Source organism: Botryllus schlosseri, chromosome 15 (genome assembly GCF_051294905.1).
Source record: "Botryllus schlosseri isolate E-star chromosome 15, Bs_hap1, whole genome shotgun sequence".
NCBI classification, from domain to species: domain Eukaryota; kingdom Metazoa; phylum Chordata; class Ascidiacea; order Stolidobranchia; family Styelidae; genus Botryllus; species Botryllus schlosseri.
Window position 1 is genome coordinate 20,454,101 of NC_137250.1, and position 22,019 is coordinate 20,476,119.

A 22,019-nucleotide genomic window follows, 5' to 3' on the forward strand; every position below is an offset into this window, starting at 1 on the left:
GGGATTGTACCGTGGGGATAGATTATAATTTCACGCATGACTAACATCGTAGGCTGAAAGAATCGGCTTGTGTCGTTGTATGTTGTAGTAATGCGTTGTGAACTGTGGAGTGATGATTACTTATTTTCAAATATTAGTCCAGAAGACGGAGAGAATACTTGAGAGGGCCTGATTGATTTAATGTAAGCTTATATTTTTTATAATAATAGTTCGAGTGGACCGTGGTTACACGTTGCAGTATAAAGGTTCGTTTGGTTCAAAGGCTATCGCTATATCAATTTATCAGTTCAGTTGGCGGACGTGATATATTGACATCGTGATAGACCAGATTATGAAAAATAAGAAGGAGTCGACACGATTCGCATAATTATGTTGATCTAATTTTGATTGATAAATGTTGAAGACTCATGAACCTGAACGTGAAGTGGTAATTAATATAGTAGGGTTACCATGTTTTGAAATCTGAAGAGGACACTTTAACCAAATTAGAAAAGTTTGTTGATGAATACTGAAAACAGCTGATTTTGCTATGTTTGCTAAATTTATGAAGTTGACTAAAATAAATGGTCATCAATGTCGTTCAACTACCGATTTACCCACTGTTTACTTGAATTTAGGGTTGAATAGGCCTAGTATATTCATATTGAAATGAACCCGAATATTTTCGGCTGACACTCGTCAGATCGTCAGGGGTAATTATCAGCATCTAGTAGAGATTTGGAAAGAACATTGTATATTAACAATCGTATCGCGAAATATGACGTCACCAGCACTTAAAAATGATCACTGATACTTCATGCATGTTTAGAATTTATCTTCCTCACTACACTACAAGCTCCTAAAGCTTGTCCTTGAAATACCAGTCACATAAAATATGTCTGTTACATTGGAATGGCTGTGGCGATGTTTTGGGTGGTCCAGCGCAGGTGCAAGCAGCGATCAATTCGCACATTCGAAAGTTTCACTCAACACGTCAAACATGGGAACTAACGTCGTCATAGTCAAGAATGGACGAAGAATATGCGGAACAGGTGGGGCTATTGCCACCGCCCCTATCGCCCAAGACAAAGGGTACTTCGAAACGAAAATTCAGAGCTCGGGAATATGGGGCATCGGATTATCGCTCGGTAACGCCAACATGGATAATATACCATTAGGATCATGCGATAGAACATGGGTATTGCGCCATGATGGAACAGTATGGCATAAGAACAACGAAGTTTGTAAAATGAAAAACGCACCGTCAGAAGGAGATGTGATAGGTGTGTCGTTTGATCATATCGAACTGAAATTTTATTTAAACGGACAGCCATTACCGTTTGTTGTGACTGGTGTGAAGGGGAATGTATTTCCTGTTTTATATGTTGACGAGAGTGCAATATTAGATGCTCAATTTTCTGATTTTTATCACCCACCGCCTCCTGGGTTTAGCGAGATTTTGGTCGAGCAACAAATTTTCTAACCTGGTAAATTACGAAAGCTCAATAAACCAGAGTTATGACGAATTGTGCTTGAAGGAATGTAACTGTCCAGGATATATCCTCCCTGTGTCAACACAGTTTCTGTCTTAGATGCGGCCTATCTGGTAATCTTACCATTATTGCGATGTCAATAAATTCTCGCATTCTTTCAAGCTTGATATCTTTCCCACCTAATAGCATATTGACATTATGGGTTGATCTTAACTTCCTTTGACGCAACAGAAGGCCTTCTAATGGTATATTGGAATATCGTATATTTTCTATTTTGTAGGATATGCAATTTGTCGGAATGCAGTTTCACTTCTCAAGAAGCAACATATGATAGCCTATTTTCTTCGTACAATGCTACTATCTTCGTTTTGAGCATTTGATAAGTTCAAAGCTAAATACAGGGGTGGCTATAGGTCACGGTTCATATTTTCCTGAAACTTTTAAATTGTCATCAATTTATATGGCACTCATGCTCTAATATCGTGTTTATCCAAGCATGTTTCTACAAATTCAGTATTTATCAACTGAGATTAGAATAATAGTAGCCTATAAAGTGAAAGTTAGAAAATTTGCAGTGTACAGTGTAGGTCAAGTATGGGATTTCGCAGTCTAGGACTAATTGAATAGAATTGTGTGTATCAAGCAGACTATAAAGGTACATATATTTTTGCATATAGCTCAATGAACATGAATATCGTCTCTATAATAGTGTGGACTCTGGATAGCACTGTAATTGGAGGTTGAGGTGTGAGCTTTGCCCTAATTTCTATCTATTTTTCTGTGTGTCATTGATCTGATCTTGTAATCATTCGATAACCTACTGTCAGTAGCCTACTTGTGAGCATCTGTAACATTGAAATCTATGCTTATTTGACACTTGATTTTCACTGACTGATTCTAATATGTTGAGCCTTGAGTTGTGAATGAAGGAAACATTGAAAATAATTTGATATGACATAGAGGATGTGTTGTTTACTGTGTTATCAGTCAACGCAACAAGATCTCTCCGAAAATAGTGTTTACGCTGATTCATTGAATTTGTCAGAACCACAACATGGCAAATAGTTTTCATGCAATTAATGCAAGCACTGTAAAATATGTTTTGAATACCGTACACCCAGATAGTCCCTGCTTAAAGGCATTTCCTTGTCTTATTGCTGTGTCATGTTACAATCTTTGTTACAACATGGTTTGTGCCTTGATAAAATCATGAATAAACAGGGTCCTGTGAAATTAAGTTATTTTCAATGATAGACAGAGGTGGTTCGAATAGAGGCACGATTATGAGTTACGTCTATTCGCTTTAATTACTCAAGTGCATCTGTTTTGTTTGCTTCAACGTTTACTGCATTGTGAAGTAGACAGTAGTTCGTGGATGCATTCGCATCAGAAGGCTTGGATCTTCTTGTGACAAGTACTTGCCTGTACTTGAATGGCAATGGTGATTGTTTTGAATTGCCTTTCTTTCACACCTGTATTTGTGATGAACATAGTAATTGTAAAGTTATGTTTAAATCTTGAGATCTACCTGGCTTTGTCTTGTGTCTCGTCTTTTTGGAAGCTATCATGTATCCTAACGTTTACCTGAGGCGAATAAGTGATATGATAATTTCTGGCATGTTATCAAATAAATGTCTCTTGCGGTATAATGCATATCACAAGTCACCTGACTTGATGGTGTGTCGTTGAGATTAAAATTGCAATTGTTATTGTAACTTTGATTGCAGTCACTTACCATTATATGCTGTAGCTGATTGCGTATTTTTTACCTTATTCAAAAATGTACTACATACGATATGATTAATAATGTGTATTTATAAATTTATCAGGTTTTTGTATTATATCTATATAGTAGGCCTATTGTTACGTTGATGAAATGAAGTTTATAGTTTTTGTATGGTACATTTTTATACTAAGCGCCCCCCTCGTTTTCGGGAGGCTGTCCCTCGAGCACAGACTGCGGACATGGGACACTATCACGGCGGATGACATTGCCATAAGTCGAAGCCGACGAAGTCTCGATGGAAAACACTCTACGTTCGACAAGGAGGTAATAAATGCTGACTCTGTTGACGCCTTTAAACTGGTGCATTGTGCTATGCGATAATCTTTATGGCTCTGGTATTGATTTGTCTTAGTTCAATTATTATGGTGCTGCGGTCCCAGGGGTTTAATTATGATATATCACCAACTGGCTATTGTGCGTTTTGTGGCTATTGCTTTATTGCTGGTTATTAGTCGGTTTGATTGCGTAATGACATTCAATAGCCTCTGCTTCCCGCTAAAAATCCTATGGGCCATATCGATGATGGATGCAGGATGCTTCAAGCTATATACCGAACTTCATTTCATTTGTCGGACAGGTTTTTTGTGACGTTCATCGTGTGAGAATATTTTCTCACTTGTAAGTGGCTTGAGCGCCTTGAGGTCAAAGTCTCGTCATAGGATAGAATGCATCACACATTAAGCTATAGCTTTATATTACTAAATTTATTCACTTGTGGGCTTATTGACTGGCCCGATTATCCCCTTTCGAACTAGGATTATTGCTTATAGGATGGCTTGTGTCATGCTGTTGACATATAACGCTATTTTGATTTCCAGAGAGTACAGCCATCATAGCTCAGCGGCCACACCTCTGGTCTTGCAATCTTTTAGGTGTCACCCCAAAAGCCAGCCACTGACGTACACAATTCATTCTTGTACCTGTCTCAAGCCTGGTCAAATTAATGGGGTTATGGCAACCAGGGAATCCGGCATAAAACTATGGTCACACTCTAACGTGGATCACACTGTGGCAGACTGGTAACCCCATCACCGGAAGGGCAGACTAACACAGGCTTTTAGAGATAGTGAAGCGCATAAAATGCTGAATAACGTGTTACAATTTTTACTGTTCGAGTAGTGCTTCTTGGTATTTTGAATATTGGCACTATTAGATCAAAGTATTCAAGTCGAGCAAGCATTTTGGTGAATTCTGTCTGTGGTTTGTATTTTTAGAGTTGTATGGGAAATCCTGGGTTTTGTTTTCGTTCAAATCTGAGCTGTTCTGTTGTTTTTGTTCTCTTTTATTTCTAATCCAGCCTCTCTTGTGTCAATACGTCATTGCCACTGGGCTTCTGATTATGATTTGATGTTTATTACAGGTGTCCTTCAATGCATTCCAAAAGCAATTCACGCTGTCGTTGATGGCATCGCCTGAAATATTCACACATGACTTCAAAGCGTATGTCCACGGCGAGAAAGGGCATAGTTCAGTCGACTTGGACCGGATGAGTATTTATAAGGTAAGCTCGTCTTGATCGATTTCATTTTATTGTTAGGTTCTCATGTTTCAGTCAAGTGATCATTACTGGTTGAGGGATGAATCAGAGTTTAGTTTCTGTATGATATGAAAAATGGAAAATGCACTGTGAGATGAATAATTGAATATGGCACTCCACCAACAATGTTACTTAAAACCTGGAAAGTGGCATGATAGTGGGCTTCTTCATATTAGGATCATTCCCCCAAATGTATTGTTCGAGGGATTTTGCTTATGGAAACACTCAAGCTGCAATCTATATTTTGTAAAAATAGCATTGAAGAGCTTTGTTGAGGCACATAACTTAAGTATACCATTGAACAATATTTTAATATTGAAATGAACCCGCATTTTTTTGGCTGACACTTGTCAGGGGTAATCGTCAGCAACTAGTAGAGAATTGGAAAAATCAACAATTCGTATCACCAAATATGACGTCACCATGGCATTCTCTCAGAAATTTGTATTGAATATATTTTCAAGGGTACCGTACTAGGCGAGCCGAAGTCTGTGGTACACGCTCACATGCAAGGCAAGGAAATGATTGCTAACATCAAAACGAAGGAAGACACATACGTCGTGGAACCATCGTGGCGTCATTTGCCAGAACACGAAGTTTTAAAGGATAAGAAGGCCAGAATGATTATCTATCGCCAATCGGATTTGAACATGACGGCCGTGCGAAGCCACCAAAATAATAGCATTTGCGATATTGACGATTTGATGAAAGAGATTAGAGACCACGAGAAGGTAATTACAGTGTTATTACTAGTGTATGAGACGCATTAAATATTATACACTGCCTATTGCAGTATTGCTCTTCCAAATTTCAATTCTTCTCCGTTCAGCACCATATTGTGTTCTCTCTTGTACAATCTAGTCCAGTGGTTGTTAAACTTTTCGTCTTCACGGACCACCACGGACAGCAAGGTCCCCTGTGGACCACCCCCACCGTTTTAGTTGAAATCTGGCTCAATTTTCGGGAAACTATCATCTGTATTGTGAAAATATTAACTGTAGGCTGGTGATAAACAGCAACAAAATGACTTTTCTTGAAAATAACATCATACTATTCATGTAAATTTGGGAAGACTTTTACTATTTCAAAGCGAATTCTGTGTCTGCATTTCCGTCGATTTGATCTGATTACTATGATTTGAATATAATTTTCCACAAATATAGGTGGTGGCGAACGTAATAATAACGCGTAATGCTTCTGGCTATACCTTTGGGTATGATCACAGCATATATGGAACCGAAAATGTGGAGCAGATCTTTAATGAACATATAACGTTCAGTCTAGTCATTTCTATCCAGCAGCTCCTCTTGAAGTTGTTCTGGAATAGCAGTTATTTGAACAGCTTCTTGGCAGTTATGTATATTGCAGGAGAAATTGGATTTTTCCAAAATACCAACAAAACATATCTAAACCGCAAAATTTTTGTATGAGTAGGCTATTGGCAATTTGGCAATTAAAATGAGTTTGCACGGTAAAATATTTCATCTCGGACAAATCAGGTTATCAAAGATTTGAAAATTTGGAGGACTCTTGGTTGAGAATCACTGATGTACTCGATTTGCTCTTATAGCGTTAGGTATTGAGTAGGCTAGTCTAGCCATAGAGAAAAGCTGTCTTCTACTTTAGAAATCGTAAGGTAGGCATCTTGAAATTTTCAAAAGTAGACTATATATAAATACTTCATTACTGACCACTTCTGCCAATATTCATGAATGTGTCCTTTCTAAGTACGTTGCTAATGTCGAAATCAAACCACGTGTTGCGCACGTGTCCAGCGCATAATAGATTACATGATCCTAGCATCAGTGTCCTAGTGTGATCGAAATACGCATCAACTGTTTATGCAGGAAGCTGGCGTTTCGAATTCGCACACGGTGACTTCCTCTCGACGTAAAAAGCGAGCGGCAACCGAGAGGAAAATCTGTACCCTGGCGTTGGTGGCTGATTATAAGTGAGGATTGGTGCTGATTCCGTAGGCTAGCGGATATAGTTATTCTGTTGCCATTGGAGTGACTCACCCGGAGGCCATAGATCTTGGAATGTAGGTCTACTGCATATTGCAATTGAGATCAGACTGACAAATCTCAAATGATGTTCCTCGTTAAAAAAATTGAATTCCTCATTTGTATAAACATATGCTGGGAATATGAGCCTCGTTTGAGACTGTCTTTCTTCGAATCCAGACCGATTCTCACATCTCTCCAAGGCTCAGTTTAATCCAAGTGTTTTTGATGTTTTGAAGAAAGTTGAATGTCGTTGGGTATTTGTACTATTGATGGCATCTGGCATGTAAAAATTTCAGATTTTGAATATTTTTCCAGGCTGACATAAGACTTGAAACTACCCCTTGGAATTTTTGACTGAGATACGTCCATTTTAATTTGGCCTCTTCATAGGCGCCATGAATGTATCCCATCATTTAAATATGATACATATGCTAATATAGGTCACTAAATGTAAGATCCTCAATTCCTCATCTACCTTCTCATATTTTCAACTGGGTTTTGCTAGATTGTGCGATAAGTAGGGACTATTGCAGACATATTATTCCTTTTCGGTTTCACATCACCATAATGAAATACAAAATATTTATTCTGTTGTGATCTGCTGCAGCATAGGCTACATGAAATATTTTTTTCGACATGGAAAGTTGAATATGAGAAGTAGACTGTTGCGTGACTGATATAAGATCCTTTATTCCGGAAACAGAAATGAAATTCTTGATTGAAAAACTAAAATAAATGAAATTGAAGATATTGAACATGAACAATTATCAGTTATGATTTCTTCCCCGATTCTGAAATTTTATCTGAATATTCATGGAACGATATCCTAAATTTTGTCTCTTCATGATCAATATGGATCTCTCACTCAAATTCCAGCTCTTTTGATGTTGAATTCGTTCATGTTGTTTTACTCGTTATTCGTTAGATTCTACAAGAACATGGGCAACGAAAATGCTCTCCAAACGATGTACTATGTGATCACTCTCATCGAACGGGTAAACCAAATCTTCAAGGGCACGGACTGGGGCTCAGAAGAGGAGGAAAAGGGGCAGTACGTGGGATATGGGTTCCAAATCAGCTCGATTTTGGTCCACAACGTGTCGACATCAAATCCGAGGTATTGCGATGTAACCGCGCATTCAAGGGGACGAGCACCTCAACAGGCCCCTCCCGCTGTGCTGTACACAAAATATCACAATTTGTTGTTCTACCCCACAGAATTTGTATTTGACAAGATGTATAGTGTTCCGACAAGACAAACACCGTACCTGAAAATTGCGATGCCCCTTTTCCGATCTAACGCCTGTTTGATGGAGTAATAGGACAGCCCTATGTGACGATAAAGTTTGAAGGATTATGTGCAACTCTTCTTGGAGAAATTTTGTTTTGAAATTTCAAAATGCAATTTTTTTCTCTGTGCATGGTATATCTAAGCCAAACGAAAATTATCAAAATATATATCTAAATGTTGGTGTTTCTAAAAACCATGTACGACTCATTTCGTACAAATTTTCAGTTTATGATGATGGTATTTCCAGTGAAATTAAAATTTTGCGATTTTTACTCATTCATTTTGGTGAGTTAAGGTGATGACCCAAGAACGGAGGTACCCTGTTAATATTTTCAACCGAAAAAATTAGGTTATAAAATTTTGTAACTAGCTAAACCCCGTTGATTGTCGATCAATGATTTGTGAAATCGTTTGATTGTAATCGAGGCATGTTTGCAGTTACAATTCCCCTGGGTCTTGGACACCGAGAGGTCTGCTTAGGGAGTTCAGTCAAGTTCAACGGACCGAATGCCTACGACATTTGTTTACGTATGAGGATTTTGATAAAGGCGTCCTAGGCTTGGCGTACGTCGGCAGCGACAAAGACGGGGCAGCGGGAGGTGTCTGCAGCGGACCTTACGATCAAGGGTATGAGATTTTTGCACTCTCTCGTAACACGGCTTTGATTTAAGTGGCCTGTTTCAAGCGTAATTCTAAGATGATTGTGTTCGTGTGTTGTACAAATGGCTGGATGAGTTTTATGCACATTAATGGAAATGGTTAGGCATATATATTTTTAGGATGGTTGGGAGTGTTACTGTCAGGGTGGGGCATTATCATTGATGAATTACGAAATGCAAGACATTTGACGATTGTCAGTTGATTAGAGGAATGAAACATCAAATTTTGAATTGATCTAGACCAGTGGTTCCCAACCTTTTTGTCTTAATTCCCCACCTCAGATGTATTCTGAGCCTTCATTCCCCACCAGGACCGTAACAACACTTCGTCAGCCCCCCCCCCCCCACAGGGTGATAAACCCAACTTCTGAGGGACACGCCCCCAGAACCCCCTCAGCCCCCTGAGCCTATACGCTTTTTACCCGTTAATTATCAGCTACATTGGGTCTACTGTTTCGAGCGTCGCCTTATTTCGACTAAACGCGCGACGCGCGATGTTTTAAGCGGTCAATATGATCGGGATTTGCATATATTTTGCGATCAATTTTTTATCTCCTCTCTGCTCGCGTAATCAGATTTACCGGTAGAGCTGAGTGAAGTGTGTTTGCATTATGCTATTTCGTGACCTCCTATATCTGCTATTTCAAAAGATATGGAAATCGCCATAACTAAAAGGCACACACGATTTCAAATTGGTATTGCTTTACTGGCCAATAATTTGTCCTCTGGGGTTCAGATCGCCACGACAGGAACATTCGGCGCCAGCCATTTAGCCACCTATGGACAATTAAACATATATAATTTTGGGGTTTTTGTGGTATTCATGGTGTTTCTCGACTACTATGGTCATTTACACCAGGCCGATATTCTTCATTATTTTCCGTAACTGCCGATTTATAGCACGGCCTACCTCTACCTTTTGTAAGACACCGCTTGCGCGGATGAGCTGGCGAGAATTAAACATATATGTATGTAGCCTTTATTGTATATATATCAAAGTTTTCTGTCACCACAAGGGCATTCCTTCTCGGTTCTCGGCCAAGCTATTCTCGCTGCTGATTGTTCTGGCACACTTCTCGGAGTCGTATGTTACGTGGCCTATAACTTCATAGGTCTTGGTGCGTCGAGGCGCGGTAATGGCCGACGCCGAAGTCTCCATTTCTATAAATTCTACGTATTTTCGCCCCCCCCCCGGCCAGCCGTTGCGGTCCTGTTCCCCACTACCCAACACTTCATCACAGACTACACAAGACACAACCACTCCAGTACAATCGCCTATAACTAGAACATAAAACGTATTGTGAACCAATACCAGTAACGCTCAAGATTTCGCGAAAGCGAATTATTTCACGTCAAACTAGTGGTGCTGGATGCGTTTGTGACGCCATCATTGGCCATCCAGAGTTAAAAATGAGGGATTGTGAACAACACGCAATATAATTTTCGATGCATACTGCATACATTCCAGAGCAGTTAACTGGTAGCGGTAATTACGCATGTGTCTCCGACTCTCCGTGAATATGTAGACTGACCTGTATATAATTTTGAACAAATGCGTCTATTCCCCACCAGAAACCATTGAATTCCCCACCAGTGGGGAATTCCCCACCGTTTGGGAACCACTGATCTAGACGTTTGGAATGTATTTTTCTGCATTATGCGGTAATATAGAGTTGTGGTGCACTTTGAACTTGAAAGCTAAGAAGATATAGTTGAAAACCATATTCAATAAATTTTGACAGTAGTCTACAATTTGGCAACATTTGGAAGTATAATGGAGGGTAGCCAAAAGCAAAGTCATGGTTCTTTCAAAATAAACAGAACAATCAAAATGAAATTAGTGACTTTGCCTCGCATAAGCTTCAATAGATCCACTTATAACGCGTGTGATCTCTAAAAGGGAACCACAAATATTTAATTAGATGGAAGTTTCCAATATTTGCTTGGCAGTGCATGTGTTTGTGTTTATTTACATGTTTGGTTAATTTTGAATTATGACAGTTAACCGACCCGGACACTTATGTGGCTGTGAAACGTTCAGTTATTGAGCTTGTGTCATTTTCAGCCCAATGATTTTTATTTTTGATGACACCGAATTTACCACCTGAATCGTCTTGTTAACCAAGAGCCTACGACCCAAGGATTGTCAAGGCCCGCCAGATTACATCCTCAAACTTTACATCGAACTGTCCTTTTAGGATCGGGCGAAAATCGCTTTACCTCAACACCGGATTGACGACGACCCAAAATTGGGGCGGGCGAATCCTGACGCTGGAGGCAGACTTGGTCACCACGCATGAGCTGGCGCACAATTTTGGCGCCGAGCACGACGACGGGGAGGACCCGGATTGCACGCCTGGCGAGGTACGTCAATTTGTAGGGGGTGATGTGATGCGGTCCCTGTTTAGGTCCTATCACACGGTTTTTATTGTTTTGTATTTCGACTAGATTCTAGACCTGGTGGTCCTTACTCTTGTAGGTTGTTATGAAATGATACTTTCTCCTAGAACAGGGGTTCTTGAAGGTTTTTCATCGCGGACCCCTTCGCGTTTTGTGAGCGGTTCCGCCTACCCCAATATTTTAGAAGACTAAAATAAAGGAAAATGGTCATCACGTGAATCTCAACTCTATTTAGGATATTCCAGGCCTAAAACTTGAAAAAAGTTAGTCTCAGTCTCACTCACTGCGACATTGCCGAAGGACAATAATCGGGTTTCGCTATTTCTTGGATGATGTATTTCAACTTTGTCCTTCCGTTCCATGGACCCCCTACTATCAGACCCCGGTTTAAGAAACCCTATCATAGAACTTGGAATAGGTTTTCTGGGATTTGACTACAGACTTGAATAGTTTTCCTGGACGACTGCTACTTTAACTACGGTATTTCAAAGGACAGATTCCTTGAAATTAGTGGAAAGCCATTATAGATACATTTATGTCATTTGCACTAGTTTAAATTGACAAGAGCTTCTTGGAAGTACAGAACTTCAACATACAACTGAATGGTATATTCATATTGAAGTAAACCCGAATAGTGTCGGCTGACTCTCGTCAGGGGTAATCGTCAGCAACTAGTAGAGAATTGGAAAGAACATTGTACCGTATGTCAACAATCGTAAACGTATTGTATATATTTAAATTGAGAGTAAAAAATAGTGTTTTCATTTGATGCTAAGATGTATCTCATCTTGAGACCAATTGACTTGATAATGTGATGGTTCCCTTGTGGCGGCCATTTCACGGGATTGTTTAATTTTCGTTTTACTAATAAATATCTTTCTATTTCTCAAAATGTCGGCAGCTGTCCCGTGTTATTGGCAAAGAAAATTACACGTCGTAAGTTTTTAGCGCAACTGTTGAGGTGCTCACCAAGTCATCTGTTTTGAATTGATGCTTGAAGCTATTTTGGCACATTTTGAAAATGGCAACTGGTAATATATTAGAGTCAGCATTACTTGGAGTGCCTATGAAGATAATCCACTTTGCAAAGCTAATCAATTGCTTGAAATACCTCGTATTTGCGATGCTAGTTTCGGCCCGCATTTAAAATAAAATCAATGCTGCTACTTCTTCCTGAGCACAATCAGAGTTTACTTCAGGGGTGTCAAACTCAAATGTGCTCGCGGGCCAATTTCCTGGTTTTTGATCGAAAAAGAGATATGTGGCCGTTAAATATTATCGAATACTCCAAAATCCAAAATGCCATCGCGGGCCGCGTGTTTGTTACCCCTGGTGTACTTGATCAAACGGCTCCAAAAACCCGCATATTACCTTCAGTCAAACAACGGGAATTATATCATGTACCCGGCCGCCGTCAGCGGAGAAAGCCCGAATAATAACCAGTTTTCAAAGTGCAGCAAGCACAATGTCCTGCCCGTCATCAAGAAGCGGTCGGTGGAATGTTTTGAGGAGGACACCAAGGAATTGTGCGGCAATTTCAAGGTAGGAAGTTTTGTTGCGACGATTGGTATTGGTGCGTGGGATATTCGATTACGCCGAGCTTTTTTGGCGATTAAGTGTTTCTCAATTTAGAGCGATGTCAGGTTAGGGCTGTTAAAAAGTAACTTTTTTTCCTGATTCCGGGGATTCACTGACTAAATTTAAGAAAATACATGGAACATAAAATTGTTCAGTGGTCTAAAACAACCGTGCTTAACAATTTTTGCTCATTTCCAAGGCTGGTAGAAGCAAAGTTATTGCGGTTGAAAATTCTGGATTCGCAAAAATAGCCTGGACGGTGGGTAATCTTAGAATAATGAATGAAAAACTCAAATACCTTCGCTTCTATGAGCCGGAATTCAGTCAGATTTGTTTTGTATCGTTTTTGTAGACAATTACAACAATTTCATGAGGTTGACAGTAAAATTTGAAACAGATTTTAAACTTTTTCAATTTCAAACTCCTGTGCGTTCACATCTACCAGTTGGAATTGAGTCAAATTTGTTATGTAGCGTTTTTTAGGCAACCCAACAATTTCATCAGTGAATCCCCGGAATGCGGAAGAAAGGTTATTTTTGAATAACTCTACTGCGCTCACTCCAGGTTGATACCTGTTGCAGATGTTATTGTAATTGTGTTGCCCGATAATAATGGATACATAGATTTTTCAATGGTTAGGAAAGTTCTTCTGGGATAATTTTGCGACACTTTTATGAGTGAAATTGTCATGATTAGCCCCTCTATCACAGTAACTGAATATAATTTTGAAGGTTCCATCGATTTGTAGTGTCATTGTTATTAGTTATTTTGCTTTGGACGCAAATATGCGTCTTGCAATTCTGAAAGTAGCCCGCCATTGTTAACATTGTTTACTTTTTTCAGATTGAAGACGGGGAACAATGTGACGCGGGATATTTGGAACAAGACGAATGCTGCGACAAACAGTGTAAGCTGAGAAAGGGGAAGATGTGTAGCCGCAAAAATTCGCCGTGCTGCATCGATTGTCAGGTTAGATCATTTGAGTGATAATTAGTGAGCGGGTTGCGTCGCAATAGTCGTTCTGTTGACAATGTCTGCATGGTGCAGATGAAAATAAAAGACTATCATCCTTCTTTGCTTTATCCAGATGGATGTAACAAGGAATTAGTTTGAACAAGCATCATGAATAGTTTGGTAGTAACTGGGTTTGTAATGAATTCAATTCCAATTATGTCAGTGTTATTCTGCTCTACAATGTTATTTTTGTCTCAAACTAGCACAAAATCTCGTAATAGAAATTATGAGCTTTTGTTTCATGTCGGATTTTCTAGAGCATTTTTTTCTACTAAAAATATATTGCTTTTGACTGTTTGACCTGGAAACGAAGTTGAAATTTGGTCATGTAACTTAACAAACTCATGTCATGTAACATACTGCTATGGTTGTCATTGTCTTGGATTAGCTAGGATTAATGAAGCAATTATGTATTATTACACAAGTCACAGTGAATTTATCTTCACTATGCCCTCTAGCCGAGAAGATGTGGTCAAATAGTCAGCATTGCTACTTCAGTAGAAGAATATCATAAATTTCTACACAATCAGAAGAATGAGCGATTCCCACATATGCCCAAACTATTTCAAGTAATAGATAGAGAGAGCTCTGGAAAGTACACAAGTAATTAGATTAAAAATATAGATTTGGTCGATTAGAGGCGACAATTTTCGAAATTCAAAGGTTCGTTACCAAGGATAACACAAAGCGGCCGATGACAATGTAAACAGGCTCACTTTTCGAAAATATCTCCAGTTAGCACAATGCATATGCTATTTAGGTAAGTTGTTTGAAAAAATAGATTCTGTTGAGAAATCTCATTCATTTAGTGGTCAATCAGAGAAATTGGAAAGGTGCGGTCGGGGCCTACGATATTTACGGCCTTATCTGGTACATTACACTTGCAAGAGCTAACAGGCCGATGCTCACAAAACAGAAATTAGCGATTACTCTTGACGTAATAATAGGCGAAAGTTTTGATAGGACGATTACTCTCAACGTGACAATCGGCGATTGTCTCGATTTCGCTCTCATACCGGACTCTTCGCATTTTGAAGCGAGTTTTCGAGTTGAAGGTTGACAGCTATGTTTCAAGTTGCCGTTTTTACCGTCTTATACTATTAGGCAGGCTACAGTAATGCGATTGAAATACTCTGTAGCAGACCCCTCAAGTTTGAGTTGAAGTTTTTGAGCTCGTCGCCGCGTTTGAAATGGTACAGGATGATGCCGTGATTAGCTAAATGCTCCAGGGACGATATTCCGTATATAGTGCAGTGGAAAACGTTTAGCTGTCGTTTTGACCGGCTTACAGCGTGACGTAGGACACCGCTATGCAGTGGTTTAATAATTCTTTATGGTGGGTATTATGTAATGGTGAAGAATTGGTGGTGAGCTTCATGTGGCCTTTCTTCCAGTTAATTTTGACTGATTGTATATACTTGGTGACTCAGGTTTAGCTTAAGGTAAAATAATTGATAATGGTCAATAAATGCTGTGCTTATGGTTGTATGGCTGGATATTTGACAACTAAACAAAAAGTTTCAATTTCCATTTGAGGATTTGGAGTTACTAAAAAATGAATATATTTCGTGAATGGATGTGATTGGAAGCCAACGAAGAATTCTGTAATTTGTGCGTTGCACTTCGAAGCAAAGTACATTAAAGACTGTGACTTTCGAAAAAAACTGCTCTTGGATAGAAAACCAGTTCCTACCATCCGATCGGCGCATGAGCTGCAACGGCCTTCATTGATCCCGACTATGACCCCTTACAGAAAACCACCGAAGAGAAGGAAATTTCAGAACGATCAGTTGAAAGATTTTGAACTGTCTGATAAAATGAGCAGTTTATAAGATTTGACCGAGTCCCACACTCCAGAAAGCTATGCCATATACAAAAGAGGGTAATCAATATATAATTTTCTACCGTATGGAATTCAATGATGACTAGGTGTGGCGTAGCGCATTATTCAACTTCCTGAAATATCTCAAAAATGTATGAGAGATATCCGAGAACAATTTACTGGAAGAACTTTTCGAGCCAAGAAATTTGTCTTTCCTCCATTCTCATTCGCCGTTGATTCTTCAGGTGTATCATCACCCAGCGGGGTTATTGCATGGAGCGATCTTCACAAAATAAGGGAATCTCATGATAATGATTCGAATTTGCGGAAAGTGCCAAAAGTGATATATGCCTCGTTACATCCAAGCAATAACAAGCAGAATGTCAACTTAGCTCTTGCTCCATTCTATGAGTCGACTATTGCAGCTTGCAAAAGTTACTTGCCTCTCATGGAAGATATGGCTTCATTCTTGAACCTGATTAATGCTTGGTTGACGATTCTCACGGTATAGGCAAATGTGTGAGGGGAGGTTTCTGGTTGGTTCTACAGAAGTTACCAATTCTGAAAAGATAATTCTGCTCTGTTCCATCCTAAAAATCGACATCAAGCTCAACCCATTTTTACCATTTCCAAAAAGTCATTGAAGAAGTGGCTATTGAAATTACCGAATCATTTCTATCTCCTTAGTGAGAAGGTGTCGTGTGTAGTTGCTGAGTAAATTGGAAAGCAAGTTCACGCTATTTCGACTTACTCGATCGTGGGGACTGCTTACTCCCTCAGAACCACTTGCCGAGTTTTTTTCATCCAGTTTTTTAATCCTAGATTGTTCTGATAAAATCATCTGCCCACACCCTAAGTCGGAGTGCATAAGTTTTGCATCGTTTTTTATTATTATTTATTTATTTTTTGGGGGGGTGGGGACTTTGCACTTTGCATGTTATGATCATCGAGATCAAGCTTTGAAATTGGCGACAAAATCATTGTGAATATATATTACAATAACAAGCAGAAGCTAGTTAATGCCTCTGTGAGAAAAATGCTTTAAAAACGAACTTTAAAACAACGACAGTTGAGCATGACGTAGCTTGCATTCTTCGGTGATGCATTTCATTCTCATTACCGGTACTTATGGCCGTAGCTTGTATGCTGCAAGTTTGTTTTTGATACAAGTTGGTTATTGCAAGTAGTTTCTAATATGACATGTGTACCAATTCTTCTTCAAGTTCTTGAATTGATTTTACCATGCAATAAAATGGTTTACATGAGCATGTCGGTGTTTTCTCACTACTTGGCCTACTTCTGCAATCGGTGGATAACTGCATCTGCGAGGCTGTCTCTTGCCACTTTCTGACGGTAAGATACTAATTTGACCTGTTGTACGAATACATACAGCTTGTCTGAGGCGAGGCGTCTGGTAGCGAGAAGCGAAATCCCGCACAATCGCGAATTTCTGTTTTGTGAGCATCGGCCTGTTAGCTCTTGCAAGCGTAATGTACCAGATAAGGCCGTGAATGTCGTAGGCGGTTAACCCAGAATGACCATGGGTACATACCCATTTATTGTCACTTTATCTCAACCGATAAAAGGCTTAACCCGCATACAATTTTTCCCAGATTGCAAGCAACAAGACAATATGCTACTCGGAAATCCAGGGGTCGTGCTACAAGAACACCTACTGTAACGGTAGCAGCCTGGAGTGCCCGGCGCACGTGCACAAGGACGACGACACGCCGTGCGGCGACTCTGGAAAATGCAAGGACGGGCAATGCCAGCCGTTCTGCGTCACGGTCGGTATGAAGCCGTGCCTCTGCGTCGGCGTCAAGGAGAACTTGTGCAAGCGATGTTGCACGCCTGCCAACGCGACTGGCGATGTCGCAAAGGATCTTTGTCAGCCGTATAAGAGTTTCACGCTGCGCGAGAACGCGACTTGCTCGCTTGGGTATTGTAATAATAAGGTACGGTGGATTTTGACAGTGGTGCTCAGTAATGAATTACAATTGACTCAGCTTAATTTGGACACCGTATAACCGGGACAATCGCTTTATTCGGCCAAAATGCTCAGGTTAACTTTGGTTAATTCGGACACAGGCTCACAATTACTATCGTTAAGTTATGGCCCCAATAAACAGTAGTTTGCTCGTTTTAACACAAGACGAGTGGTTATAGTGAAACAATGACGATTATACAGTCACAATCGACAATGAACACATACAAGGCCATACCAGCTTCATAGTCGATTGTAATTGGGTTCAATTGCGTGCATCTTGTAGAACAGAGTGGTGTAACCGATCAAGTGAGATTGCTCACTTTAAAACGAATAAAAAAGTACTATTTGAACCCTGTACGCACTTGTTGCACAGTAGCGCAGTAAACAGTATTTGTTGGATGGTTTGGTGTTGAAAAGACTAACCTGAAGGTATAACTAATGCGTGTTTTATGCAATCTGTGTCAATTACAGCAGTGTAGCATAGCTGTAATTAATCCATTACGCAATAGTGCCATATTTTGAATGTGATGCAAGTGAAATTCGAAGCAGTAACCATCAAGAGATGATAATGCAGAATCAGAGAATAATATTCAGTTAACGAGGACTCAAGTACTGTAATTTGATTGAGCCTGCAAACTTTTCAGACCGAATGCATCAAGCAAACGCAGGACGTGATCGAGCGCGTCTGGACCATCTTCGAGAAAATCGCTCCCGATAAAATCGGCGAATTTCTCGCCGATAATATCGTCGGCGCCGTGCTGGTGTTTTCGCTTCTCTTCTGGATACCGATCGGGTATGCGAAATAATTTTGATGTTTTTATACATGTTTTGACTCGAGTCCGAGTCCAAGTCATTATGTTCACTGTTCAGTTTTCAGTTCAATCCGGTTAAACCCACTTTTTTCAACTCTGCTCAAGTGATATAGAATGGCTCGCATTCATAATATCATAATTTTCCTCAGTTTTAACAGTTTCTGGCCCTATTTTCAAAGTGCCAAGGCTGATAGACGAAATACCAATCATGTGGTGACTTTACTATTCTTCGAAGTTACAATGAACGTCTGTCTTGGCCGTCCTGGTCTCGAGTCATATGACTTGGTTCGAGTCGTGCACAATGACTCGAGTCGAATCAGCAAAATAATCGTGACTCGAGTCGGACTCAAGTCGACTTTACATTACAACCACGCTTAAAACCCAATACTCGATTCACAACCGAATCACTCTCGTATTTATTATTTTCAGATGTCTCGTCAATTTCGTGGATAAAACGAGAGAGAAGCACAGGCGAACAGAAGAGGCATACTTTGCTGAGAGAAGCAGCGATATATATCGGATGCACGCCAAACACTTTGGGTCGTCCACGGGGCTGCACGTGGCGCAGAAGTCTGCGGCTGCCAAGGCCGGCATGAGCGCGAAAGACCAGTGGAACGCTTCAAAGTCCAGGGCCTTCAGGTAATACCGGCCACGTCATTTTGTGGATAAGGGAGTAGGTTTCAATCATGGTTGGGTAGTAGATAAAAATTTCACTTCATTTGGAAATGAAATGCTTGGTGCTCTCGTCGGAAATTCCGTGTAACTGGCAATTTGGATTAGGCTTGGTAGCTTTTAAAAGTCTGTATATGCAATACTGATGCGAATAATGATTCTGCAGAAAATCAATGGAGGAATTGGACTCAATCGCAGAGGACGACATGCCCACCACTTCCGCCAGGCTAGGTAACAACGGAAGGGGCAATGTCCCGGCCGCAATATATGGCGACGTGCGTTCCGGACCGCCGAGTTATTTGAACCACCCCGATGATCGGGACAGCCCGCCGGCCGCCACGTCTAGACGATCAAGCCGGCCGCAGTTAAAGAGGCAGGGCCGCACTGTGGAGGAAGATGGCTCCAGTTAACCACTGTTTCTTGTTGTACGGAAACGCGTTATGGGTAAAGCCAATTTTCAATTGTCACCATGAGCCGCGCTTTTCCAAGATAGTATCTTTTTGCCAAAAAGAGTCGACCAATCATGGATTTGTGAATGTATTAGAAATATCTCTGTGTTTATTTTTAGTGTCTGAGCAAACTTTGATGAATCGTATGTTTTGCCACCGTGCCATTTTGATTAGAGCCCGACCGATATCAGATTTTTGAACCGAAACCAATAACTAGCACCTTCACCGATGACCCCGATATATTTGGCCGATGTTCAATAGATATGGCAACTAGCTCAAGGCGCATTTCCAAATCTTTGGAGCATTTATTTGAACAGCTCTACAAGTCTACAGTCATTACGACGCCTGGACAAATGAAACAGAGTAGAAATGCTGCACCTGTAAGGAGAGGTGATCAGTACTGGAGCACTTCTTGTTTTGAGAGTACTCAAGTAGATTTTAATTAATTTAATTACTCAAGTGGTTATAATGTTTGACTACTTGTACTTAAGTAGAAATTTTTGGCGTTACCACTACTTCTACGTAAGTACCAATGATGGCTTTGTTGACCCCCTCTGCCCGTAAGCTATGAGGAATAGATCAATATTCCCATTTCACCAGTCGCAGATTATGGTTCTCCAACTGTCCCTACCGCTGTGCTGTGACGTCACGAAATTTTGACGATCTTTTTTGCTCCGCCAATGGCCAATGATATCAACTCGGTATTATCGGCAAACCGATATTCGGTCGGGCTCTAGTTATCCTGTACGACCCAGTTGTAGACTATTTCGCTTGCCAAGTATGTTGTGAAATGGTCAGCCCGAAATGGCCCGTGAAATCATGTCCATGCTTTTGAAGCGACACATGCTTAGCTTACAATACGGCCGAGGCGATACATTTTGTAGCTTTTAGCCTCCAATTCATTAGTGAGCAGTGTTGATTAGGGCTCTTCAAAAATGACTTTTTTTCTCAAATCGTACTGGCTACTTGATAAAATTGTTAGGTTACCTAATTTAAGCCTACACACAAAATTTGGTTCAATTCCAGCCAGTAACCGCTTTGCTACAGGAGAAGAAGGTTTCTAATTAATATATAAAAATAAATGATAAAAATTTTGAAAATTTTCTGTTCACCCCATGAAAGTGTTAGGCTGTCTATGGAAACGATCCTCACCAAATTTGGTTCAATTCCAACCAGTGGATGCGGAGTTATTGCCATCGACAAATTTGGATTCGAATAAAATAGTATTTACGGTGAGCACAACTATAATAAATAAACAAAGAATCGGTCACCGTAAATACTATTTTATTCAAATCCAAATTTTTCGACGGCAATATCTCCGCTTCCACTGGTTGGAATTGAACCAAATCTGGTGAGCATCGTTTCTATAGACAGCCTAACACTTCCATGGGGTGAACAGAAAATTTTCAAATTTTTTATTGTTTATTTTTATATAATAAATATAAACTTTCTTCTCCTGTAGCAAAGCGGGTACGGGCTGGAATTGAACCAAATTTTGTGTGTAGGCTTAAATTAGGTAACCTAACAATTTTGTTGAGTAGCCAGTAGCCAGATTTGAGAAAAAAAGTCATTTTTCCTGATAGCCATTCCTGTCAAATCCGCCACGCACGAGAGAAGCTTAACGACTCTGTCTCTCTCTCATAATATTTTGAATATGAATATTCTCTGCCCAAAATAACAGTGTGTATTGAACTATATATCCACAGTGTGTTCGAAGCTTGAGGTCCATAGACTATGTCCGATTTATCGGATATTCGATCGATGCTAATTCAGAATGAATCGATCTCATCTTTCACACTTGAAGAGTCCATTGTCAATCTGCCTGGTTGGAAAAGTAAATGTAATTACACAACGCATATTTCCATCTGTGCTGCACACATCAGACGTGCACCAAGTTTTTGCCATACTGGATTCATTAGAGATCAATATGCTTGGATATTGCGGACACTTTGCGTCTTGCGTTGTGATATTGAAGTATCAGGAGTCCGGTTTCACCATTACATTGTGCACTTGGTATTCTGTACATGGCCATTCTACACTAGTAAAACAGTACTTTTGTGCGGAACTTATCCAATGCTGTCGTGCTTAGTGTAGACTTGATGTTTGTAATAGTATGCTTTTGTATTGTGTCAAAATCGTGAGTTTATCTTAGCTCTTTCCCTAGTTTTTACTCACAATCGAGTCCTGGTGCTTCTAGGTGCTCAATGTTGTATTTCTATATTCAGTGTACTGCTATTCTTTCAATATTTCAGACCCTGTTGTATATTATTGATATTTTACTGCTGGCTACGAGCAGCGTATATTCTCCATCCGTCAACTTAGTTGCTATGGCACCTGATGTCGTAGACATTTCTGTAATTACGAGCAGTGTATTTTATATTTGCTTCCATCAAGAGTGCCTATTGAGTTATCTTACTTGCTGCTGTGTTCTGTGTAGTGTGTCTCCCGTAACTGCCGTACATAATTTTTCCGATGCGAACAAGATACAGATGCATTTTCCTTGTCCAATAGTGATCTCCAGCATTCTTTATTAT

General features: G+C 40.0%; 3 protein-coding genes across 3 annotated transcripts in view; 2 read left to right on the forward strand and 1 right to left on the reverse strand.

The window, feature by feature from the left end:
* Positions 1-22,019, reverse strand: part of LOC145457449 (epithelial membrane protein 2-like) — a 417,463-nt gene that overhangs the window by 256,602 nt on the left and 138,842 nt on the right. The window lies entirely within an intron of this gene.
* On the forward strand, positions 299-3,301 carry LOC145457043 (SPRY domain-containing protein 7-like). Its single transcript, XM_080335199.1, has one exon. The coding sequence runs from the start codon at positions 875-877 to the stop codon at positions 1,460-1,462; it is 588 nt and encodes a 195-aa protein (XP_080191325.1). The 5' UTR covers positions 299-874; the 3' UTR covers positions 1,463-3,301.
* LOC145457042 (ADAM 17-like protease) lies at positions 3,348-20,149 on the forward strand. The gene is made up of 13 exons (XM_080335198.1): positions 3,348-3,522; positions 4,619-4,759; positions 5,260-5,526; positions 6,643-6,746; positions 7,727-7,918; positions 8,531-8,719; positions 10,950-11,115; positions 12,529-12,693; positions 13,573-13,698; positions 17,179-17,520; positions 18,197-18,345; positions 18,794-19,003; positions 19,203-20,149. The coding sequence occupies exons 1-13, from the start codon at positions 3,349-3,351 to the stop codon at positions 19,444-19,446; spliced, it is 2,469 nt and encodes an 822-aa protein (XP_080191324.1). The 5' UTR covers position 3,348; the 3' UTR covers positions 19,447-20,149.

Coding starts and splice junctions, on each gene's coding strand:
- LOC145457043 (XM_080335199.1), top strand. CDS start 875: ATGTCTGTTACATTGGAATGGCTGTGGCGATGTTTTGGGTGGTCCAGC.
- LOC145457042 (XM_080335198.1), top strand. CDS start 3,349: ATGAAGTTTATAGTTTTTGTATGGTACATTTTTATACTAAGCGCCCCC. Junction 4,760..5,259: donor ACCGGATGAGTATTTATAAG/GTAAGCTCGTCT, acceptor TATATTTTCAAG/GGTACCGTACTAGGCGAGCC. Junction 18,346..18,793: donor CTCTTCTGGATACCGATCGG/GTATGCGAAATA, acceptor TATTATTTTCAG/ATGTCTCGTCAATTTCGTGG.